Source organism: Canis lupus, chromosome 22 (assembly GCF_003254725.2).
Source record: "Canis lupus dingo isolate Sandy chromosome 22, ASM325472v2, whole genome shotgun sequence".
In the NCBI taxonomy this organism is placed as follows: domain Eukaryota; kingdom Metazoa; phylum Chordata; class Mammalia; order Carnivora; family Canidae; genus Canis; species Canis lupus.
Window position 1 is genome coordinate 52,097,362 of NC_064264.1, and position 26,643 is coordinate 52,124,004.

Here is a 26,643-nt window from a genome sequence, read left to right on the forward strand (position 1 = left end):
AACCGCTGAGCCACCCAGGCATCCCTAAAATATCAGTTCTTAATCACAGTGCCTGAACCACTCATATACCATGATCAGCTGCATGATGTGTCTCAAGTAATTTATTACTAACAATAAAGTACTAATATTTGTCAATGGTTGATTTTTTTATATAATTAGAATATATTCAAGGTTATTCTAATAATGTCCTTATATTAACTCTAATATTATTTCTTAAGTAGAGAAAGGAGTAAATGATAACTAATGAGCAGAGACAATTATTCATAGATATTATCTATCATGACTTAGTTAGGGTTTGATCCTTTCCAGAAAGCCCTCCACACCCTCTTATTAGTCCCACAGCATCAGCGCCACAGGAATGAAAGATTATTCTGTGATATGACTATACCCTACAATATTAATCAAAAGAAATTAGATGCTATGCCCTACAGACATATACCATAAGTCCACATATTTTATTTTTTTATTAAACCATAATTTCTAATCCAGTTGGGAGCCCATCCCAAAGTGATACAGGTAATTAATTTAAAGGGAGTCTTAGAATCAAGGTATTATCTCCTCCTTCCTTATTAAATGAAGTAGCTGAAGGAAAAACAAAAAACAAACAAACAAAAAATAATGCATGAGAACATCTAAAATAGATTCCTTTATATGGCAGGTTAGTTAATAAAGTGAGATAGAAGAGTCATAGCATCATCAGGAGATTATAAAGTAAAAAAAATATTGGCAAATACAGTAGCCTCCCCCCCCCCCACCTTATCTGTGGGGCATATGTTTCAAGACATCCAGTGGATGCATGAAAGTGTTGACCCTACCAAACCCTATATAGATGCTTTTTCCTATATATACATATGTATGATAATGTTTAATTTATAAATTAGGTGCAGTAAGAGATTAACAACAATAATAATAAAATAGAGCAATGTTAACAATGTACTGTAATAAAAGTTGTGAGAGTGTGGTCTCTCAAAATATCTACTTGTGCTGTACTCACTGTTCTTCTTGTGGTGATGGGAGATGATAAAATGCCTAGGTGAGGAGATAAAGTGAGGGGAATGACGTAGGCATTGGAACACAGTGTTAGACAACTACTGACCTTCCGACCAATGGTCAGAAGAATCATCCACTTCTGGTCTATGGTTGCAGGAAGATGACCGAAACTTGGAAAGCAAAACCATGGATACTCAGGGGCTACTGAATGTTTCACCACAGACAGTGGGAATCAATGATGCTAGATACCTTAAAACTCCTGCACTGACCATATGAAGACAGCAGCCACAGAAGTCAGTTAGAGTGTTCTTCATTTCCTACCAATGAATTTTTAAATAGCCTAAAGTCCTATTGTCTATTTATTCCTTTCTTTCATGTCTTATTTTCTGTTCATCCTCTAATATTTCTCAGTACACAGGGAAATCACAATAAAAAAAACAACAACACTGAAACCTATAAAAGAACCTACAGTGTTAATCACATATCATAAATTTGGAGGTAGGAACTCTTACTTCTAAGTTACCCACATGGCCTATTATCTGAAAGAAGTTTAAAATCCTGGTTATAGTGTAGCAATCCTTAACTACCCAATACCTTAAGATGCCTGACTAGCTAACCTGATTTAGGAAGTAGACATGCTTAAAAACGTCCTGTTCAATCATTACATCATATGGTATAGATCTTAGTATCTAATCTTAATTAAATATCATCTCAACAAAAGCAACTGAAAAGCCATGAAATGAACTGGTGAAGATACAAAGTATTTGTTTTTTAATTTCAAAATCCTAAGTTTAAAAACACAAAATATATATCCTATTATTTTTTAATTGATCCCACTTCTTAGCTATTTTTTTCTGCTTTCAGAATGCTGTTAATATGAACCTTTCTCCAACAGCTCTCTTGGGCAAAAGATTGTACTGGCCTGCAGATTGAGAACGTATACAAACATCCAGGATTTAGCAATAAGCTAAAATGCTTAGCATACATTCCATAAATATATTCAACACACTTAGCATTTTCCCTGTAAATTAAAAAAATTCAAACCACAATTTAGTTAAAACAGAATATCACTCACTATTCAGCAGCTCAAAATATGGACATTTTACCATAATGGAATATAGCAATTAGGAAATAAATATAATGTGTATTACCTAAAAGTTACTCTTACACCATTTTCGAAGTCCCTTGTACCTGTATTGCCATATTTATTAGCAGTACCAACTTCTTTTCTTTTTTTTTTAAGATTTTATTTATTTATTCATAAGGGACACAGAGAGAGAGAGGCAGAGACACAGGCAGAGGGAGAAGCAGTCTCCATGCAGGGAGCCTGACGTGGGACTCGATCCTGGGTCTCCAGGATCACACCCTGGGCTGAAGGCGGCGCTAAGCCACCGGGGCTGCCTAACAGTACCAACTTCTACCATTTTCCTTAATTTTCTTATAATTCTGAAGAGGAGATAAGAAGAACTCATAATGAAATCTACAATAATATTAAAAAGCATTTCTACCAATTACAAATTTAAAAGGACACAAGAAAGAAAGGATCAAGGAACTGCCTTACATTTAAATTGTTACAATGAAAGGAAAGGCATAGTCAGGCAAAAACTGTCACCAAGATTTCTCAGAGTTAATGCCTCCTTCTGCTTTGGATCACACCAAGAAGAGAGTAAGGTTACGATTCAGAGTCAGTTCAATGACTCTAATGTCCTTTCTCAAGGCTCTCACATATCCTTGTTAGTGGGCACCAGAAAGACTAGATAAGAAAGTGTATATATCTATGCCAATCCATAAAGCACAATGTGAATTCTGAAGTAGCATCTTTATATGCAAAAGGTGTATATTTTAATTTTTTATCCAAAGCTATGCTAATACAACACTTAGGCCTTTACTTATTAACTCTGCAATATTCTGACAATATTCACATTGTACAACTATTAACCTTTATCCTATTTTGGGAAGATTTTTATTAATTCAATTATGCACTAACAGAAATGACAGAATTCAGGTTTATTTTTTTTTATTTTTTTTAGAATTCAGGTTTATGATGCCAGTTTGCTTCTACCACGATGCATCTAGTACTGCTATCACCATCTAAAATGAACCCATTCCCCCTCTTATATAAATTATGCTTGTGATCCCATAAGTATCACTCTTAAATACTGTGACCCTTAGCAAAGATCCTAGTTCTAAATCAAAGAAACTGAACTTGCTGCTTTTAAGGCCTTACTAGGTACATTTTTATAAAGGTTGAATAGTCATTAGTAATTTAATTAAGACTCTTATTTTAATAAAAGTTATCTTCCTTAAAATACCAGTTTATAAAGACATGCAAGGAACAGGTATTAAGCCATAAAACACAATTCAAATTTTATAACAGAAAGCAGAATGTGGAGATCCCTGAGTGGCTCAGCGGTTTAGTGCCTGCCTTCAGCCCAGGGAGTGATCCTGGAGTCCCGGGATCGAGTCCCGCGTCGGGCTCCCTGCATGGAGCCTGCTTCTCCCTCTCTCTCTGCCTGTGTCTCTGCCTCTCTCTCTCTGTCTCTCATGAATAGATAAATAAAACCTTAAATTAGAAAAAAAGAAAAAGAAAGAAAGAAAGAAAGAAAGAAAGAAAGAAAGAAAGCAAGCAAGCAGAATGTAGCTCCCCACTAACCTCTGATCCACTAGTGGTCATTAAAGGTTACTAAAACACATGTTCACCACTAGAGCCAGAACAGCACATTGTACCAGGACTCTTACAGGAAAAAAATGTGGTCCACGTTGCTGAAATGCCCAAATAGCTTTATATCCAAATAGCCTATGACATTCTAGCCCTTCCCACTGTGGTGTTTCATTGTAAAATATCATCTTGTAGAGAAATAAATTGCTGTGATGAGTACATAGGTACTACAGAGTTGCTCAATACTTCACCTTGAAAACACTGTGTTTCAGTCCCACCTTATTTAGAGAGCCAATAAAGCTACTAGAGCTAGAGAATTCAAACTGGGATCTGGCCTCAAATTATGTAAGACATGTATGACACATGTTCATCTATGTATCAGGGACATGTAACTTTAACAGCATATTTGCCTCACTTCCTGTCCCACGTTCTCAGCATATCATCATTGATTTCAAGGAGCAGACTGAAGCTGACTTGAGCCTCCCCAATGACATTGCTTTCTCCCATTTACACCTTTTATCTTAGCCATCCCTCCAAGTTCAGAGGAAGCAATGGCCTTCCTGTTACAGTGTCTCGGTGTGCCTTTGGTTTGTCTCCTTCCAAGCAATGAGGGATACTTCGCCAGCTAGTTATTCGGCCATACTCAGAACCATCCCTTAATCAGAGTTCCTGTTTCCCATCTCCAAATAAGAAAGGACACTTCTTCGATTGACTGCTTTATTATGAAAGCCTCCTCCTAGTGCTACCCTCCCACAACCAGCTCCACCAGTTGCACTTTCCAACAGTACCACAGCAGTTCTCAAGCATGTGACTCCCTGCTGCGGAAACATTCTCTAGTTCACTAATTTTTACCACATCCAGTATAACTCCTCTGCCAGGCTTTTGGACTCCAAATTATGATTCCTCTAATCTTCGAAAATATGATTTCATTAACATTCCCACAAATCACCATATACCTTTCCCTCAGCCTTTGACTTGCACTCCTATTACTCCCCCTGCCAAGAATATACTTGTCTCTCCCGCCAGGTGAGACAATGCATTCAAGACTCAGCTAAGGTCACACTTGTCTAAAAGATTTCCCTTTCTTTCTCTGACATCCCACAGGTGTGTCCTACAGCACTCCAGTTAACCTTCAGTTGTTCAGGACTCCTTCATTTCTCACATTCTCCATACATTTAGCTTACATACTGATGGGCCAAAGACCAAATCCTTACAGGATGTTTTAAATCCCTTTCAGTAACTAATAGAGAATATACCACATCCCATTTAATAAATACTGATAAGATTATTGTATAGGATTATATACCATCTATCTTCTCAAAACCTCAGGATCACTTTTGAATTCACAAATATCAGACATTTTTCTATAGACTAACTTCATCTTTGGAACAACAAGAACAGCAGTCCTAAGAGAAACAGAAAGGGAAGAAAGCTTTGCTTTTCAGAAATAGATTTAAATGACAACTTATCCATGGGATTTCTGCATGTCTTGTACCAGCTTTTATCTCAGACTCTTTGCAAGGATACTACAACCTTGGAATCCAGGGATAATGCCTCCTTCCAGGTTAGAAGACAGATTTGTTTCCTGACCAGGAAAATAAAGACAATACCTCCCTGCGGGGCAAAGGTTGGGCAGCTTTGCTAGACACTCCTTAAAAGATGGGGGACTGTCTAACGCTGGAGTTCCTCAGCCATGACATAAACCTCATGCACAAGCATCTACCTGGGTCACTCAGCTTTGCTCCTGGGGGATTTGGGGACAAGAGGAATCAATGAGAACATGAAGCTCATGCTGCCTGCTGTGTCCTGAGTAATAAAGTCCTTTATCTCTGACCCAGGAGTCACCTGTCTTCAGCCAGCATCTATGTAACTGGGGCAGGCTAACTTGCTAGCCTGCAAACTGGGTCAACTCTCAAATCCTTTGTAGTTGTGGACAACTTCTGCCTGTTAACTAAAGTAAGTCTGTTCAATTAGGAGTTTCTAATTTACAGGAAAAAAAAAGTAAACAAAAGCTATCACATCACATTCTATACACATCTAACATGCAATGACATGGATAAATCTCAAAAACAAAATGGTGAGTGAAAGAAGCAAACTCAAAAGTGTGAGAACACCATGATTTTATAATATGAGGTTCTACCGCATGCTAAGTTTAAGTGAGAGACATCAGAATGGTGGCTGCTTCTTAGGAGAGTCCCAGATGGAAATAGAAGAGAACAGGGAAGGGGTTTTCTGGGGTGATGGTATGTTCTATGTTTTGACTGGGGCACTGGTTACAAGGATACAATAGTCAAAAGACTTCAAACAATGCAGTTAAGAACTGGTGTTTTAAGGTGTAAATTATGCTCCATAAAAAAAGCATTATAAGTTCTGAATATCCAAATACTGAATATATTACGGTCTCTTTTAGTTTCAGGATATAATGATTCAGACACACTAAAACATGCTGGCCAGGTATGCACACATTCTTTGTTCTTGTTTGTTTTTAAAGACTTTATTCATTCATGAGAGACACACATACAGAGAGAGAGAGAGAGAGAGAGAGAGAGAGGCAGAGACACAGGCAGAGGGAGAAGCAGGCTCCATGCAGGGAGCCCGATGTGGGACCTGATTCCGGGATTCCGGGAAAGCAGACACTCAACTGCTGAGCCACCCAGGCATCCCTGCACACATTCTTTGAACATGGTCTTTAGAGAGGCAGCTACAACACAAGGATTTAAGAGTATGCATTCTGGAGTAATACTGCTTGAGTTTGTGCCTGGATCTTTAATTGCTAGCTAGAGACCACCAGGCAACTTCCTTAACCTCTTCATACCTGGGTTTTATCCTTTTAAGGATAAATACAGTTGACTCTTGAACAACACCCAGCTTAGGGGTGCTGATCCCCTGCACAGTCAAAAGTCCATGTATAACTTTTGACTCTCCAAAAACTTAACTACCAATAGCCTACTGCTGACTGGAAGCCTTACCAATAATGTAAACAGTTGGTTAACATATTTTGTATGTTATATGTATAATATACTATATTATTATAATAATACCTAACTTTTTCCTCAATTTTTTCAGTCTTTCTAGGCTAACCATTGTCTGCAAGCTTTTTCCAACTGTCAGAAATCTCAAAAAATTTTTCCAATAGATTTATTGAAAAACATCCACATACAATTGGACCCCATATAGTTCAAACTCATGTTATAAGAAAAATTCTTACCTGTGGTTATGAGAACTAATTAGGTAATATAGGTAAGTTATGTCGTACATAGAAAGCGTTCTCTACAGTTACAGTTGTAATCATTTATTTAGAGATAGTGATAACATCAGATTCAAAGTAATTCAAAATATTTCTGTTAAAGTAGGAGAGCAATATGCTTTTAAAAATCTAGTAACTTGGGCAGCCCGGGTGGCTCTAGCGGTTTAGCACTGCCCTCAGCCCAGGGCCTGATCCTGGAGTCCCGGGATCGAGTCCCACATCGGGCTCCCTGCATGGAGCCTGCTTCTCCCTTTGCCTGTGTCTCTGCCTCTCTCTCACTCTCTCTGTGTCTCTCGTGAATAAATAAATAAATAATAAAATCTTAAAAAAAAAAATAATCTAGTAACTTTAATGTGCATTCATTAGTGGGAATGTGAGGTAGAATATTTATTATAATAATATCACCCAAAAGTCATTTTATTATATAATCTAAGAAGCAAGAGATCCATATCACAGTTTTTTACATGCTATTTAAAGTCCAGAAAAAAAAAATTAAGTCAAATAAATGCCACTTTAGGTGAACGTCTCAAGTCAAAATACACGTTTCTCATTTACTCTCTGACAACTGTATTGTTAGTCTTTTTTGCCTTTTTTCCCTCATGTAATACACGTGAAAGTTGAAGATTCAATAGAATGCTAATCCCAACCTTGCCTGAAGAGTAAATTAAGAACAAAACTTTTGAAAGGCATGCCTCAAGGAAATATGTGAAAGGACAAAATTTCAAGTATGATAGCACAAATACAGGCAGAGTGGGACAAAGGGTGAATTTTCAGAGATGGAAAAGCACTTTGGTAAAGGACAAAGCAAAGAACAGAGATCAAACTTCATGCTTCTGCAGATTAGGCCACACTCTTATATACCACGGGTTTAATGTTCCCATAAAAAAGGTGCATGTGCCACAGAATCACCTCAGAACTGTGCTCTTTAAGATTATTCCCAAGATTTCAAACAGAAATATAATTAGAAAAGAGAGAATCAACAATAAGTACTAATGATGCAAAATTTCTATCCTTTTAAAATTCACTTTTTTCATTTTTTGTTACTGCATCATTAAAATAGTTCTAACATCCACTCCATTAAAAGTATTTCCAGGATTTCATATCCATTACTATATGTATGATATATGAGGAATTTTATGTCACTAAATTGGCATTTGAGTGGAAAACTTCAACGTAAAAGAGAATGTAATTAAGTCAGTGAAAATGGCAGCCCAGGTGGCTCAGCAGTTTAGTGCTGCCTTGGGCCCAGAGTGTGATCCTGGAGATCCTGGAGATCCTGAAGACCTGGGATCAAGTCCCACGTCAGGCTCCCTGCATGGAGCCTGCTTCTCCCTCTGCCTGTGTCTCTGCCTCTCTCGCTCTCTCTCTCTCTGTCTCTCATGAATAAATAAATAAAATCTTTAAAAAAAAATCTGTGAAAAATGCAAATTCCTAGGAAACAGGTCAAGTCATTGGATAATAGAGGAGGAGCAAGCCAACTGGGCTACTGTTTTCAATCTGGCCCACCAGGCTGGTTTCCAAGATCTATAAAGAACTTCTTAAACTCAACAGCAAAGAAACAAACAATCCAATCATGAAATGGGCAAAAGACATGAACAGAAATCTCACAGAGGAAGACATAGACATGCCCAACAAGCACATGAGAAAATGCTCCGCATCACTGGCCATCAGGGAAATACAAATGAAAACCACAATAGATCCCACCTCACACCAGTGAGAATGGGGAAAATTAACAAGGCAGGAAACCACAAATGTTGGAGAGGATGCGGAGAAAGGGGAACCCTCTTACACTGTTGGTGGGAATGTGAACTGCCACTGGAAATGTGCAGCCACTCTGGAAAACTGTGTGGAGGTTCCTCAAAGAGTTAAAACTAGACCTGCCCTACGACCCAGCAATTGCCCTGCTGGGGATTTACCCCAAAGATACAGATGCAATGAAATGCCGGGACACCTGCACCCCGATGTTTCTAGCAGCAATGGCCACAATAGCCAAACTGTGGAAGGAGCCTCGGTGTCCATCGAAAGATGAATGGATAAAGAAGATGTGGTCTATGTATACAATGGAATATTCCTCAGCCATTAGAAACGACAAATACCCACCATTTGCTTCAACGTGGATGGAACTGGAGGGTATGATGCTGAGTGAAATAAGTCAATAGGAGAAGGACAAACATTATATGGTCTCCTTCATTTGGGGAATATAAAAAATAGTGAAAGGGAGTAAAGGGGAAAGGAGAAAAAATGAGTGGGAAATATCAGAAAGGGAGACAGAACATGAGAGACTCCTAACTCTGGGAAACGAACTAGGGGTGTTGGAAGGGGAGGTGGGCGGGGGGTGGGGATGACTGGGTGACAGGCACTGAGGGGCACTTGATAGGATGAGCACTGGGTGTTATTCTATATGTTGGCAAATTGAACACCAATAAAAAATAAATTTATTTAAAAAAAACTATGTTTAGCAAACAAAAAATGGCATTTTGGAAAAAAAAAGAAATCTGGCCCACCAGTAAAATGTTGAAGCAGAATGGTGATTACTGAGTATTTAAAGAACTGACTCAGGCCTTCTGGCAAACAGATCTTTCCTTTGCTTAAGAACTACAATACCTGGTGTACAACAGTAACACAACCAAAGATGAGTTTCAGACTTTAAAATAGCTGGCTATTTTTCTTAAAAGCCCTACAATTGTTTTAATTTTTTAAGTCTTATTCTCGCATTTCTTCTTTCTTGAAGTACAACAGTAGTGTACCCTGTGCTCCACATAGGAAATGGAAAGAAAAGAGATTGCAATCCCTCCCAAACTACACTTTATCTAAAAGGCAGCATTCCTGAAAAGGTTACACCGATCCACTGTAATTGTGTAGACAACAAAATGTTATAGGGGAAAAAAGCATTTTAATTACAACTACATTCCTTTCTATCTAAAAAGCAGGTGCGCACACTTACATATGTAAATTCAATAAAGTTCACACTTCCTTTTCTTGCCAGGCCTGAATAGTTAATTGGAAAACTTGGCTTTTAATTGTACTCATGGACTCCTCAAACTGAACAAGCTATTGTGTACAAAAACATCTACTACTGACAAAGAACTGCATATTATCATGAAAAAAATTTCTTGACTTTTCTTCATTGTAAAGCATTTTTTTCCATCCCTGAGGACTTCCAGGTTTGAAGTGAAGAAAATGAACTCTTTATCCCAGAACAACTCTCCTAGAACTGCCTATTTAAGTTTTGATCTAAAAAGAGAAGCTTGTCAGTTTTCTACTTTCACTACCACAGCGCTTTGATATGAAGAGCCTGAAGAGAGCTAAGTTTTTTACCTCGTGTTTCAAGGAAATGGGGGAATGCTACTGGCGAACAGGAGTCATCCAAATCAAAAACCTATGGTCAAAACATTCTAGATTCCTCCCTCTTCTTCCTTCCCAAATTCACATTGGCCACTGCGGTAGAGAGACTGCACTTCCTTCCAGTCCAGCCCCTGTCACTGGCTTGTTTTGGACCTTGCCACTTCTACTTCAGTTGCTTCCTTTTGGACTTTCTACCTTCAATCTTGCCCCCATTCAAAGTTATTTTAACCCACACTGTCCACCATAGCAATTGTCTTAACAGTAAATCTGACCATGTCACAGAACACATGATCTGTTCACAAGCCCTGATAAAGTTAATTTGTATATCAGGACCCACAAAATGGAGGCAGGCCCTGCAATCTGGCCCACATCACAAATCCAAACTTGAGTGAGCCTGCACTTAATGGGAAACACCTGTCAAGGAAATCTAACATATACAAATCACAAACCTCCAACTCAGCTTTAGCTAGGTTACCTTACCTTAGAAAATAGGACCTGCCGTCCTTATAAGGGAATCCCTAACCTCCTAGCCAATCATGCCTGCTTCCACATGGCCTCTTCTAATGTTTTTTAAAACTCATATTTTCCCCAAATTCCTTGGGAATAATGTTCCAACTACTCATGAGCACTGTACTCCCCCAACCAAGGATTGCTTTCCCTTGAAGAAAGGACATCAGACTGATTACTAAATTGTTTTCGTTTTGCAAATTGCCAGTTTTGGCAATGAGATGAGACCTGAAGACAGCTGCTAAAGATTCCGGGGATGGCTTCTAGAAGCACGCGAATGTACCCAGAGAGCCATTTTATTTGCTGCCTCTCTGGCTGCTCTGATAAGTTTCTCTCTGATCAAGCTCTGCTTCTTTTGCATTCTGAGCTACTCAAATTTATTCATCTTAATTCTTCCAGTTGGAAAATTGAGGTATGAGGGACTCCAGGTTTTTTGCAACGAGACTTAGTGAGCTACAACATTTAAGTTTGTGGCCAAACTCATCTACAAGGTAGGCACCTTTGAGGGGTTCCTTACAAGTCTCAGGAACTGTGGACAGGCAGGCAGAAACAGTAAGTATGGCTGAATTATGATGGATTATTTGAAAGGAAAATAGTGGTTACCCCTCTATCTAAAGAAAGAAAGATGGCAGCCTGGGGGCGGGGGGCAAGACTCACAACGCTTTAAGGTAAGTTCACAGCACAAACTGCTAGGCAACTTGGGGAAATGAAGACAAGAAATTCAGCCTTTTCCAACCAATGACACATCAAAATCTAAGTAGGTGCAAGCTAGACTATTAAAAGCCATTAAGGTATCCACCACTATAAAGACATTTTTTTTGTGAAAGAAATAATAGATCTATTGCTAATGGGAATCTCAGAAGCCAAAATCACAGAATTTGTGAGCACAGGTCAAATGCCTAAAAGCTCTTAGAGTGTTTACCACCTAACTGGAAGACTCCTGTGCTAGGATAAATTGATCACAGAATGGGTTAGATCGACACTAGGCCATCTGCCAATGTCAAGAAAATGTGTGAGCAACAAGGCACACTGTAAAACACCACAAAATTCCCAACCCAATGGCATGTACCTCTTAGACATTTGGCTCTGGGAGACCCAAAGCTTCGCTAAAGAAATGGGATCCTCAAGTTCCAAAGAATCAAGTATGCCATCTTCCAGCACAAATGTTTATTTTATGTCTAAGGACTATGGTCCCCAAAGTTGTAGGTATCTACAAAAATGGCCAGATCTTACCAAGACAGTCTAGATTTAAAATGGCCTTTATGGGGAACATTCCAATTAGAAAAGATCATTTATTTTAAAAGTGAACTTGAAAGTTAAGTGTTCCGGGCAGCCCGGTGGCTCAGTGGCTTAGCGCCGCCTTCAGCCCAGATCGTGGTCCTGGAGCCCTGGGATCGAGTCCCACGTCAGGCACCCTGCATGAGCCTGCTTCTCCCTCTGCCTCTCTCTCTCTCTCTCTCTTTCTGTGTGTCTCATGAATAAATAAATGAAAACTTTTTTAAATGCTTTAGAAGTGTTCCTGAATCAAACAAACAAAATGGGAGACCTATTTTGATTGGCATGCAGAAGAATTTGAAAGACTTCAAAAGTCCAAAACACCTTCATGGAAAGATTCATTGCAAAAAGCTAATAAATAATTAAGGATAAGAGGTTCCTAAAAAGATTATGAGAATGAAATGACTTCTACTACTCCCTGCTACCCTCCTTGACCTCAGTAATCCTCCATCTGTGCTGCCTTTCCACTCTAAATAGACTACAGGACCATAAACAAAAATCTGCCTCTATCCAGACTATAATGGCCTATATCCAGAAGCCCCTATATCTACCACCAAAAGAAGGCCCCCACACGGGCCCCTTTCAGGATTGACGGGATTCCAAGGGATTCTCCAGTAAACTGCTACCAGTATTCCCTTAAACAGCCAAGGGGAAACTAAAATAAAATTAAAAACATTGCTAAATTCTGGTAGATACCCCAGCTTCACTCTCTACCTCAAACCCGCTTAACTCTGGAGCTTTGGAAAAGGGATCAGGGGAAAATTGACAGAAGCCAGTGAAGGGTGAAAATTCTTACCAGAATCAGCCTTCTGGATCTCTGTCTATAGTGCCTGGTCAAGAAAGAAAGGTGAAAGTTCATGTTATCCCTTCCTTTTCAAGATGGTTTGGATATTGATCCTTTATCTCTCAAGGACAGCTATTGCCTTCTTATTTGTCTCATTTTGTGTCCTCAGAACCTGGCCTGGCAACCATCAGATTGCAGGCCCTCAAAATATAGGCAGCAGTGGCTCAGTCAGGAGAGCATCTGCTTTTGGCTCAGGTCATGATCCTGGGGTCCTGGGATAAAGCCCTGTGAGTCAAGTCCCTGCTCAGCAAGGAGTCTGCTTCTCGCTCTTCCTCTGCCACTCCCCCTGCCTGTAATCTCTCTCTGTATCAAAGAAATAAATTATTGCACTCCATTTGTGGCTAGTGTCCTACAGACTATTGCCAGCTCTCAAGGCAATTGTGTCAGTCTTGATTTTGGCTATCTATGGGAATGACTCTGGATCTTGAGAGAGCAGTATCTTTTGCACCTTCTTGTATCCAATAGATTGTTCAATACTGCCAGGAATATTTACTGGTTGTCCCAGCTGAAACTTGACAAGATATTCAAAAGGGGGGATCCCTGGGTGGCACAGCGGTTTAGCGCCTGCCTTTGGCCCAGGGCACGATCCTGGAGACCCGGGATCGAATCCCACGTCGGGCTCCCGGTGCATGGAGCCTGCTTCTCCCTCTGCCTATGTCTCTGCCTCTCTCTCTCTCTCTCACTGTGTGCCTATCATAAATAAATAAAATAAAATAAAAATTTTTTAAAAAAGATATTCAAAAGGATCCTTTTAAGTAGCTATACGGTTATCAGTTTGCTGACATTGGTGGCTGATAATCAGAACCTCATGAAAACTTTTTATTACGCCTTCTCTCCTAAGCTAAATGAAACTATGTTCCCCGGGTGGAAAGAAAAATATCCCATAGACAAATAGCTCTAAATCTAGAACACAGGAATCTTTTGATTTCCATCTTAGTTGAAGATCTTCTCCCTGACCTAAAGAAGCAAATGTAGTTGATCACCTGGTCAGCCCTTTGAAGTCATACAGGTTGCAACCCAGTTCTTTGAGGAATTAAGAAGAACTGTCCTTGTCTTAAAAATTCAGACTTTACAAGTACAGAAACGTAGCTCTAGAAGCAATTCAAAAGCCATCTGTCATTTTTATCAATCCCCAAACCTCCCCTGCTAATCTGTCAAAGCTTGTAGGTATTGTAAAATTTTAGATTTAGGAAACAAGCCCTCTTGGAGGAGCCTGCATTCTTTCCCTGTGCCTTTGAGGCGTAAATGTTCTATCCAGTCTTCTCCAGGAAATGAAGGACATCTCTTTGAAAAGCAAACTCCAGGAAGGTGATTCTCCTCAGAAGGGAGGAAAAAAAAAAGAAAAGTGGGGGAGACTATTTGGAAATTAGGCCAACGCAAAATCTTTTAAAAGTGGAAAGCCATCTGCACGGTCACCTTTGCTTATTCCATCAATTTGGATCCAGCTGTTCTTTTGTAAACTAGTGAGTTTCTGCATTGCTGTATGATCCAAATAGTCTTTTTCAACCTCTAAACATGCAGTCCAATTTTAAGATTCAAAATGCCCGTGATTCTCCCCAATGGCGGGAGGACAGAGCCGGCAGAGAGGCTCCTCCCCACCGCACTTCTAGAGCCGGTAGGAAGGGGCATCTGGAGACTGTAACGCTTAGAACAGAATGCGGTGTGCTTCAGCACCCACCGCACAACTCTACAAAATGCGTAAAGAGCTCTCGGTGGTGCCACCAGATGTAAAATGCGAATGTCACGTGTTTCTCCTTCCCAGGCTCAAAGCTGCTGCTTGTCTGCTACTGGAGACCAGCTGGTGGCCCAGCGTCTCCCTGCACCGTGAGGGATGTCCCCCACGGCCCTCCTGGCCTCGGACCTCAGAATACGGTGTAAAGACACTCCGCGGAGTTCGGGAAGGTGCAGGGAAGCGGGAAGAGCTCCCTTAGCGCCCGGACCGGGCGGGGGCTTGCAGACGCCTGGAGCACAGGAGCTGAGGCTGACCTGAGACCATCGCAGCACTGCGGTCGAAGAATCTCCAGCCCGGGGAACTTCAGGAGCCAGTCCGGGCTCCGCCGGCTAGTGCGGAGGCTGAGAGCCCCACCCGGCTCGTCTTCCGAGTCCCGGGCCGGGGTGCGATGCCCCGCAAGCCAGCTGCTTGCTCCGGCCGAGTCGCTGCGCCTCTGCCCCCAGCGGCGCGTGGAGGGGTGGCGTGGAGGAGGCGGCCACCTGTGGGCCGGGCCCACGCTCTCCGCAGCCCTCAGGCGGGCGCTGCGGGGCGCCCCTGCGTGGACGCCGGCCGGGGGGCCCGCAAACGGGCCGCCTGCACGGCCTGCGGGCCGGCCTGGTCTCCATGGCGACGGACGCCCAGGCCACGCGTCCCCGGAGACGCCCCGGGGTCGGAGGTCATCTCTGTGACAACGGCAGCTTCCCGCGCTACGGCGGCTCGGACGGGCCGCTTCCGCCGCATTGCGAAGCCGAGCCCCCAGCGCGCTGGGGCGAGGAGCGCCTGGTCTCGGGCGAGGGCGCGGGAGCCCGCTGGGGCCGGGACGCCGAGGGGCCCGACTGCCGGACAGATCCGAGCCGCGCAGAGCAGCCGGCTCGCGCCCCGCAGAACTCGGCGGCGAGCAGCTCCGGGAGCGGGAGGGAGCCCTCCGCCGGCCCTGGCCCCCCGCACGCCCCGCCTGGGCCCAGCGCCCCCCGCCGTCGAGGCGGCTCCAGACAGCAAAAGCCAAATTCCTCGGCGTGGCCGCGGGCTGGGCAGGGAGCTGACAAGTTTGCAGAGGGCTGCTTTCAGACCGCAAAGAATAAAATATTAAGGGAGGGAGGCACCTCGTTTCAGAGCAAGCCAACTGGAGGCCGTTTAGCTGCTGTCCCCTCCCCCCACCCCCCGGGCAAAAATACACCCCAGGGGAGGGTCCCGGTTCCCAGATGAAGGGGAACAATTCAGTGTTGGGACTGTTGTTGTGGAACGTCTTCCTTTTTCAGAAGCAAATTTAAGATTAGAAAAGAAAAGGAAGGGGGCTCCTGCCGAGAGAAGCCCATGGTGCCCTACCACGGGCTGGCTGCTCAAGGCTGAGAGTGCCAGAAGGTTCTTGGGCTTTTTTTTTATTTTATTTTATTTTATTTTATTTATTTATTTATTTATTTATTTATTTATTTATTTATTTATTTATTATTTTTATTATTTATTTATTTATTTATTATTTATTTTTTATTTATTTATTATTATTATTTATTTATTATTTATTTATTTATTTATTTATTTATTTTGAGTAAGGCCCCAAGTTTTGAGATTTAGAAAGAAGGCACTATAAGCTGCGGGCCTAGGGCATATCAGCAAACGGAGCCTCAGGATGCTGAATCCTGGAGACCCGGGATCGAGTCCCTGCATGGAGCCTGCTTCTCCCTCTGCCTGTGTCTCTGCCTCTCTCTCTCTCTCTCTCTGGGTGACTATCATAAAAATAAAAAAATAAAAAACCCTATCTTCTAAAAAAAAGAACTTTCACAAAGAATCCTATTTTCGCTGTTAGTTCATTTAATAATCCTACTGAAAACCTGCTACGCATCATAACTAAAGTTCGTGTCAGGGAACAATGACAAAGGCAATAGTGCCCAGTGACTTTTCTTAGTTTTAGTAGATGAGATAAACAAAAGCTTCCATTTCTCGGTGAGATGCTTCCCTTCTGCCTCCATGTATAAGGAAGACCCTCCCCGAGAATTCCTTCTTTCACCTTTCCTTCCTTTTATCCTCCTACCTTTTACATTCTCACTAAAGCAGAAAGTTAATTTGTAGCAACTGGAGAAATACATAGGAAAAAAAAAAACATCAGGACATCTTTGGTCCTTGAAAAGCAGAATCGCAAAAGGCATCCGTGCATCTCTGCAGACATATGGAGGAACGGAGAAAGCCTCCCTCAAAATTCCCTGTTCAGTGCCCAGATTCGGCGCTTAAACTCCATGTGGTATGTGGTACACAAACCCTTAAGAACAGAGACTATGGCACTGGGCAGGTAGAAGTGTCAGTAGCGTTTCCCTGACCCACAGTCCCTCCTGGAGATGACCCTAAGGTGAAGCTCAAAGGCTTTGCTGAGAATAGAGACACTACAACGCAATGTCTGGTTTAAAATTTAACAGGAGGCAGGGAGTAGGGTCTTAATAGAGGAGCTTCAAACATACTGTTTAATCCCAACTGTCTCGCCTTAAGGCATAAGAAACTATTTTGAATAAATGCTTCCATTTTGAGACATCGACATGGTATTTATAGGAGGATTATGAGTCAATTGAGGGAGTTATGATGCCAAAATGTACAAAGGAGTGAAAACTTTGATTGTTGTCCTGGTTGCCATATGTATAGAAACACCACAAAAGTCCCCAGTGTTTGTGTTGCTAAAACGGAGAAGACTGGGTTTGAACATTTTTAAGGAAATGGTTTCATGTGGGAAATGTTAAATATAGTATAGCATTACCTTTAGTACCTTCTGAAGGCATTGCATTATTTGAACAAATATTCACGATTTTAGATGCCAAGATGAGAATAGGCTGGATATGGGTACAGCCAAAGTCTCCCTCATTGTTAAAGCCAAACTGAGATTATCATGCATTGGATTTCACACTTGTTAGCTCGGATATAATTTCAAAAAAAGAAAAATCCACTCTCCCAACAAGTTGATACTTGGAAACCTATCTACATTGCAGTCCTTTGGCTCATGAAGTGCCCCTGCTCTGCAAACTCATTTTGCTACTTCAGTAACTAAAGCTTCTTGGAGGGAGTCCAGGGGCAGCTCCGATTACATGGAATCCCACTCTAAAGGCAAGCATGTCAGAAGGAGAACCTCACACCTGTTTGGTGTTCCAGCCATGCAGTCTGACTTTGATGCCTCCGTTTGATACACCTCAGTGTTTAGAAATGCAGAGATTGTGGCCCAGGGTGGCTCACCCAGTTCTAGAGGAAACCAGGATGAGTCGGCAGGCTGACAAGGGGAAGGAGTAAAACATGCTTACTTTCATTTTTCTTCCGCCTCTCCCTATTTTCCCACTTCTAAAATGCCATGACAGCCCTACATGTAAAGCAAGTAGTTTTAAAAGAATAACATATATTTAAATGACTAACAGGCGTACCAGATGTTTTTGGCACCTAAAACAGCTTTAGTGAAAGGCAAAAGCAGAGCTGAAAGACACCAAATCAAGTAGGAAAAAGAAAATGACAATGAGTTCTACCAAGCCCTGCCTGTTTCATCTCCAAGTTATATGGCAGAAAGACTGAGTTCGGAAAAAGAGACCCTCTGGGCTGTGAGTTTGTGGGATTTTCTAAATGTGCTCTGCTGAACTTCTGCTTCGTACCCTCCTTCCACTCACTGTCCCTGGTATCCAAAATTATCCTTGATTATAACGTATCCTAAAGTCTGTGCTGTCCAAAACCCTATCAATCCAAAGAAGTTTGGAGGTGCCATGAGTGTGGTTCACTGGGTGTATATATTTGAGGCTCTGTAGTTTCTTTTCCTTGTTGTACATTATCTGTCTAAAGAGATATCCATGATTTAAAAACCAAAAAAAAAAAAGAGATATCCATGACATGACCATAGTGTTTACCTTTTTTCTAACCACATTTCTTAGCAGCTGTCACTCAAAGTCTAGTGACCTAGATTGGTACCGCACTGGCCTTTGCTACACGTTGGTCAGTCTACACTATCATTGCTGGTTTAAAGAAACATACCAGGCCCTCCTCCAGGCTAAATAAGAGACTTGGATTTAGTATTCCCTATTTAGCGATTTGCCTAAAATACGATCACCTTGCATGACTCATACAGTGAAAGCTGAAGCAGGTAATATTTATTCTAAACATACAGTTACTGCTCTACTAGGAAAATAGGGGAAAGTAGGACATTTAAGCATAGGTGTGTGTTTTCTGCTAATAGTCATATTGTGAGATACTGGACGTTTCTATGAAGATGGTAGATTTAGTTTTTATGCAGGATACTTCTAAGCTATTGTAATTTATTTTAAAAAGCCCTACTATATATTGTACAAGTATATTCTTCGTGTTCTTTTCTAGTTAAATTTTACATAAAAGCAACTACCAAAAAAACCTTTGAAATTAACACCTCTTATTTAAATGCTAATAGCTTTTGGGGAGATAAATAACTTTGTCCTTAAATTCATGACTCTATTATCTACTTATTTTCACACCAACATAACTCTATAGCAGTGCTCCAAAAGTCCTCCCAGGAGCCTTGACCAAACTACCCGTACCTATCAACAATTTAAAAATTGGGAATAATCAGTGATTTATTCTATAGCTTGCAAAGATTGAGAAGAATTATCAATCTAAGAAGTCTTTGCATGAAATTCATGATCCTGGTACTGGTGGTTGGAGGTATTCTGCGGAGCTTCTTCGTTTGAAACCAGTTAATTGTCCTTGTTTTAGATTTAAGATAACATAATAGGTAGTAGTCAATCTGTTCTTTCTGGTTTTAACAGTTAAGAAGATTTTAGTCTTTGTTTTATTTTAATTACCCAATTAACTTCTTGGTTATACTGCTATCTTGGGATCAAAAACCTGCAAACAATTTTAGGTTTCATGTTAATAGCAGAAGGAGAATGGAACCTACCAACTACAATCCTGAAAGGGAATGGCTAAGCATGGATTTAATGTGAGTTCAAGAAGCAAAACTTTTAGAAGATGAGATAGTATGACACACTAATGTCACATTTTTAAAATAATTTACAAATGCTCCCATTCCCAGGTTGGCACTCTAACTTCCGGCAACCTAAGCCTACACTATCCCATTAGAATAGTTGGTGATGTTGTCATCACCATGATGTTTGAATTAACCCATCAATTAACCCACCCAAGTACTTTAGCATTCATAAGCTGCAAAATAAATTACTCTAAAAATAATTTGTCATTTGACACCTTCCAAAATGCCTTGAAAGGAAAAATATCTACTTTATTCCAGAGAGATGAAAGTGGGTGGGGTGGGGGAGGGGAGGTGCAATAAAAATATCTTGCACCGTGTATGGGGGGGAGAGATTAGTGTTTCCAGTAAAATTGTTTAATATATATATATATATATTATATATATATATAAATAAAGGCCAGTAAGGAAGCTTAGTGTTCAGAGCAGAATTCTTTTCCACTTTACAGTACTATGGAGGGACTAACTTCAAGGTCCCTAGACAAATGGCCGAGTCTAAAAAAAAGAAAAGAAAAAAAAATGCTTTTACATTGTTCCTTTCTCAGAAGGGAGCTAAATCTTTCCACACGGAAAGGCTTCAAAACCCACTATTTTTACTGCATGGAGGAGCAAGCCTCCCTTCTGACAGCAGCGCTCGGCTTGTCCCACTTTGGTAAGTCTTGCAAAAAGGGTCTTCACATTAACTTGTGAGATAGTAGTGTTGCAGATCTAGGTATCAGTGAAACATCAGCAAGTGGGGGGCTTCATGTGGGGTGGGGGTACACCCCACAGTTGAGTAAGAAATGCGGGTGGTAAGGTGACAACACCGCTTTCTCCTTGGGCAATGCCCAGGATGGTGGTATTAGTTCAGAGTTGCTAAACGCTGAGGAGTTGAGAGAGAGAAGGGTAAAAGGACAGGAGACGGAGGGGGAGGGGAGCAGGGAGGGAGGAGGCGGAGGAGGGGACGGAGGGGGACGGTGAGCGAGGGGTAGAGCTACAGCACAGCGACGAGAATTGCAGGGCAGAGCCCCGGAGCCCACTGCAGCAGCGTGCCCGCGGGCAGCGGAGACCTCTCCCAGAGCATCCACTGCCGCCCAAACGTCCCGGCTGGGGCCGCTGCCCAGGCGTCCTCCGCCCACAAGCGAGCACCTGCCCTTCCGGACGGTCTAACAACTCGCAGTTTCCCTACTCCTGCAGCAGTGGGGGCCTCACTGGGTGCTCAGCCTCCACACCCACCACCCCCATCCCCGCCTACCTCCCCCCTGCACCTCCCATCCTCCTCCTCCCACTCCCTCCTCCTCCCTGGTCCTCCCCCTCTCTGGAGGGCCCCCTCGCAGCCTGCCGCCCCAGCTACGCTGCGTTTGCTAGGTTCCGAGGCTGGGGGGCAGCAGCCACTTGCTGCCCGGCCGCCGGGGCTCCGGGCGCCAGCGCAGCCCCCGGCAGAGCTCGGGGTGTCAGGGCGGCCGCGGGGAGGCATGATCTACTACACCGCAGTGCCAACGTCAGGAGCCTCCGGCGCCCGGGCGGCCACTGCGGGACGCCCGGGGCCCCGCCCCCGCCCCCCAACGCAGCCCCAGACACAAACACCGGCCCCCGGGCCCTCCCCAGCCTGAACTGACCCGGGGACGCCGCGCACCCCCGCTGCCCGCGCGCGCCTCGCAGACTGGCTGCGCCCAGCCTCCTCGCCGGCGCGCCGCCACTGCCACGCAGCCCTCCGGCCTGGCCTCCCCCGGTTGCTCGCCCACAACTTCGCGGCCGCCCCCAAACGCCTCAGCTTGGGATACCGGGAAGTGAACCCCCGGGACTCGACGCCCCGAATCACCTGCATTTGCATTTCTTATGTAATGCACTGCAAGTTTCCCGGTTGGAGCTTACGGAATAGGGACGCAAGATCACCGGAGCCTGAAGCTGGGACCCACCGCCCCGCTCGTCCCACCCGTGGGACTCGGGCGCAGGGTCTTGACACTGCCTTTTAAAAGGGGCTTTCAAATTGCATACATGAGAAGGACTGGGCTCGTCTTCTCCGTCTGGGGTTGCCCCGGGCATAAGCCCAGCTCAAGTATTCCCAGTGGCAGGAGGTGTCGGAGGCAGACGGGGGATGAGTTAATACTCGTGCACCGAGAACTAGACGGGGGAGGGAGGCGGGGGCTGACGGAGGAGCGGGGCCGCGAGGGAGAGGGCCTCTTCTACTTTGGTAAAGGTGATGGGGTGGCGAATATTGTGCAAGCTAATCGGAAAGTCTAGAGCAGGTCCTCGGCACCTAGCTACGTCCCTGAACCTGCAGCAGGAGTGAAGAGAGCTCGCGGGTCTTTCTCCTGGCAACTACCGAAGCTTCAGCTGCCTCGGGCAAAACCTTAAGCCACAGCCCTTCAATATTTCACCAAACATAGGCAACCAAATACATTAAAAAAAAAAAAAAAAGTTTCCTCCTCCCTCCTAGTGATGGATCGTGTCACAGCCAAGAGATGCTGATCATGGTTTTCGGGCTCAGAGACGCCGATCCAGCTGTTACTTGTTTATCCATCAACACCTCTATATGCAACACTGTCCTGGTTCCTTTTCTGTTTCCCCTGCCTTCCTGCATAGCAGAACTGCAGATCTAGCTCAGTGAGCAACAGACAGGTTATTATGAGGAAAAACATAACATGATGCATGTTTTGCTTACCAGTTGGGTTCTTGTTTTTCTTAAGACTCTTGCCACAAAGACACTGCAGCATATGCGTTCCTTTGCTGAAAATGTTCCAAAGAAACCACATTGATTTGGGCGAAAAGCAATCCAGCAGCTTAGACACCCTGAGAAAGAAGAGATCCTTGTGGTTGCATAATAATAATTTGAAATCAGTTCTCCTGAAGAGGGGCACCGGTTTTACCATAGGAAAAACGATAATATTCCGGATCTTCTCCCAGTTTTTTCCCCTCACGTGGTATATTTCTTTGAGACTTCTCAGTGATTGTTTTTTTTCGGCCAGGGTGAATGATTTATCCCCCTCGATCACCACTGGATTATTACCAAAGGGTTGGAAAAAAAATCCTTTTTCAGCATGAAGCCAAACAAAAAAGCAAAGAAATCCCAACAGAGACCAGAACTAATCAGAGAGAACAGTAATGCACAAAAGATCCCCAAAGAGAAAACCATAGCCTTTTACTTGATCGCTATGAGGATGGGTGGGTCTGCAGAAGGCAAAGCAGGATTCATCTCACTGAGAGAAGACTGCCATTGTGTAGCCCCTAGGAGAGAAGAAAAAAAAAGGAAAGAAAGAAAGAAAGAAGAAAAAAAAAGAAAAAAAAAAAAAAACACCAGCACACACACACACACCAATACCACCTCCGAGATCGAGTCTGACAGCCGAAGACAGAGCCTCCCTTCGCCCTGTGTCGATTTTTTTTTTTTTTATAATCAATCGCCAGTGCTCAGTGGGATCGGATTGAACCTGCAGTTCTCAATCACCACGAAGAAAAGATGCAAATCCAGGTGCCCCCTCCCCTTGTCAGGCTGGTAGTAGGTAGAGAGCGCCACAGATCCCCTTCCTCCTTCCTGTCACTCTCCCAGTTTCCAACAACGGTGAGCATGAGGAAAAGCTCCCCTCCGGATTCCTCGCCCAGCCTCGGATGTGAGTTACAGGCATTAGAGGGAGGAGGAGGAGGAGTTGAAGTTTGCATTGAAAAGACTGGCTTTCCATGACGTAGCCACGTGCTTTCAGACCCGTCACCAGTGAGATGCTTCAACCCGCCCGGGGAGGGCAGTGTCACTGCAGTCTCTCCGCTACTTTCCCCCTGGAAGTCCCTCCTAGCCGGCACCCAGCCCCAGCCCCAGCCCCAGCCCCAGCCCCAGCCCCAGCCCAGCCCCAGCCCCAGCCCTGGACCCTCTCCTTCCTCTGCCCAGAATGAGTCGGCGGGCTGCTGGCTCCTGGAGCCATCTAACAGAGTCTTCTGTTAAAAGTGCATTTTTAAAAGGAAAATTAACCATTCTAATTAGTAGACCTTAGAAAATACATGAGAGGGAAGGGGTTTAAAGAGAAATAATAGTTTATTACCGCCCCTCCCAGCCAAAATGAGCTCCACCTTACTTACATTTGCAAAAACAGCATCGAAAGCCTCCAAAACATTAAAGAAGACTCAAGTTCCTTTAGTTATTATTTGAATTCTACTTAAAGTGCTCTTTGAAAAATATAGACTAGGCATATGACAAATATGTACTTATAGAAACAGCCTATTAAAAAGACAACCACTAAAATCTAGGCGGCAAGCTATATTTTGCTGGAGAGGGTCATATGAAAAAAGTTAGCACCTTTTCTAGGCAGACAACCCATTATCTTTAAATAATTTTTATGAACAGAAAGCACTCTGCTTAGATTACCCTAGTTCATTGCTTGTTTCTGCACCCATTAACTGATCTAACATTGAATTCACCTTCATTCCCTTCTCATCTGTGCTAATATATAACCTTGTCACCTGCCACCACCATCTAACCTAACAAAATGGACAAATTTTCTATTTCACCAGGATAAAACCTAGCTTCCTACTTTCTCAGAAAATCAGAAGATTTAAGGCAGAACTAAAGATTTCATCTTATTTGGGGAAAAAATACAATGTATAAAATAACACAAGCTACCACAAAGAATAATATCACAATTCCTGTGTACTCACGACTCAAACTAACAAATATTGGCATTTCAACATATTTGTGACCTGAGCATTTCAGAAAAGAAGAATTGACCACTCTCACTCTTGTTAAGTAAATGAATTAAAGTTATGGCAATTTATTTCCATTTTATGGAAAACTGACATAAAAGTTTTAGTTTAAAAATGTTTTTAGAAACTCCATTTTAATGCAAAAAATTTAAAACTACAACCTCCACTACGTGGGACAGCAAACTATCTCATAAAGAAAGAGCCATCGATTTCTATTGTTGAGGATTGAGAGATGAAATCGATTTTAAAGAAAATTAACCCCTTGGTTATCAGTTATCAAAAAAATTTTTAATGTAATAACTATCCCACTGCTAGAGTTTTCTAATATCTACTAGTCATTTTGAGATGTCAAAATTTGATTCCAATATCCAGAACCCTTTTGGGAAACATTAGTCAATTTTAGGTAAGATAGGAAAAAAAAATCTACGACAAGTAAATTCTGTTAAAGTTAAGAAACTAGAAAGTTAAATAGTGATGCCTTCAGTATGCCAAAAGAATCATGTCATAAAGCTCAAAGAAATTACCAATATTAATGGCAGTCTAAATAAAGTTTGAGAAGTAAAGAAAGAGGGAATACTGAGTCTATGGACTTAATGCCAAATGACTTAGGAGAAGCAGGCTGAAAAAAAATGGACAGAATTCTTTTTTGAAAGAGGAAAAATGGGATAACATTGCCAAATAATTAGCAAAGTATTTTTGATATTAATCAATCAGGGATGAATACCATATGCTCCTTCTATAACATTCTGGTGTCCTGTCCTGGGTTCCAGAATATCCCAATATGGACAGGTGCCAGAGAAACAGTTGAATCAAAAATATTCTCCATTCAGTTCTTCTGAACTCACATAGCTCCAAGGTTCTATAAAAACTTGCTGAGTTCCCTGAGGTATTTCACAAGTAGAGTAAAATCTGGGGAGATGTTCTGTAATTATTGGAGCCTTTTTACATGCTAAGTTTGTATAAAGAGAACACTTCTCATACTGGTTCTTCTTGCATTTCCAAACTGGACTCTTTTCTTTACATTGTGGCTGTGAATTTGATCCCTCCTAAAATAATCACTGCCAGAAAGCTATGGTTTGTTTTCCTACTTATTGGTGGAAAGCTTATTACATCTTTGTTCTATCACCTAAGGAACAACATAAAAGGTAATTAACTATTACTACTATTTATTGAGAAGCTATTATGCCAGGCAATGTTAGTTGCTTCTTATCTTTTGTGCTATTTTTTTTTTGTTTTATGCCATTTAAAGGAAAGAGAAATCTTTTAGTAATGTATCAGATTTCTTTCTATAGTTCTTTCCTATATTTAGTGATAACATTATTTGCTTATGTTACATAGGCTATTATTAACATTAATAAACAACAAAAAAAAAATACCAAATATTTTTGTCTGGAAAACATGGCCTAACTCTGGTTCCAAAGGTCTTACAATTTCTGATGACCTCTGAGTCACCCAATTCAATTATTCAACCATTATTTATTGAGCATCAATCCTATAAAAGTGACTGTACAGGAATCCATATTGCACACTAACCCATAAAATTAAACCAGCTCTCCAGTTACACAATAAAGAAGATCAAGAGTAGTCCAAGAATCAACACAGGTTTCTGGGGGCCTCCAGTTTAGGGATGACCCGAAGATACTTACACTGACCTGAGTTCAGAACATTATTTAAATTGTGTTTTGGAAGACATCAAAAATTGTTACTTAGGCTTTGCTATGCTATAAATCTATAGCAGATGATAAAAATTAGAACTATTAGGACAACATGCAAGCTTTACAACATGCAAGCACGTGTAAGTAAAAGCTAAAATGAGGAAAGCCTCATCGTAACTGTAAGAATTAACAGTAAGATTTTTGATATATATAGGTAGAAAAGACTCTTTTCATTAGACTGAGGTCAAACAAACCCATTACTCATAATCAACTTCATCTAAAAATTAAACTTACCTCAGTATATCATAGACAACAAACCTAAATGTAAGTGTAATGACTAGAATTTCAGAACACAATAAAAAAGACATTTTATTTTAATACAGAACATGTAAACTTTCATGAGATTACACATTAAAAGTCTTTGTAACTACCTTAGCATGCTTTTTGTAATCGTTCCCAGCAGTTACTTTTCTATATCATTCTTTCTTTTAATAATAAAACCCTGTGCCCTGGGGCTCCTGAATGGCTCAGTGGATGAGCATCTGCATTTGGCTCAGGTCATGATCTCAGGGTCCTGGGACCGAGTCTCACATCAGGCTCCCCAGAGGGAGCCTACTTCTCCCTCTGCCTAAGTCTCTGCTTATGTCTCTGCTTCTCTCTGTATGTCTCATGAATAAATAAATAAAATCCTAAAAACAAACAAACAAAACCCTGTCCCCATCATGGTTTTGGAAAAACACATGGGTACCCAGTTAGAGAAGAGAACACCC

The 26,643-nt window shown here is 42.1% G+C and overlaps 1 protein-coding gene across 6 annotated transcripts in view; it reads right to left on the reverse strand.

Moving 5' to 3' along the window:
* The window catches only part of FGF14 (fibroblast growth factor 14), a 604,690-nt gene extending 581,489 nt beyond the window's left edge, over nt 1-23,201 (reverse strand). For 3 of the 6 annotated variants that reach the window (XM_035704629.2, XM_049099195.1, XM_035704626.2), the window contains exons 1-2: nt 13,851-15,157; nt 12,820-12,853 (exon numbers count right to left, since the gene is read on the reverse strand). Coding sequence is in view for 2 of the 6 variants with exons in the window: in XM_035704628.2 (XP_035560521.1) it covers nt 22,192-22,399 (208 nt within the window). In the remaining 4 variants the exon portion in view is untranslated. Of the gene's footprint in view, nt 1-12,819; nt 12,854-13,850; nt 15,158-22,191 lie in introns of those variants that run through there. The other 3 variants (XM_035704627.2, XM_035704628.2, XM_025441199.3) reach the window with 3 other exon arrangements.
* Between the last annotated feature and the right edge of the window lie 3,442 nt (nt 23,202-26,643).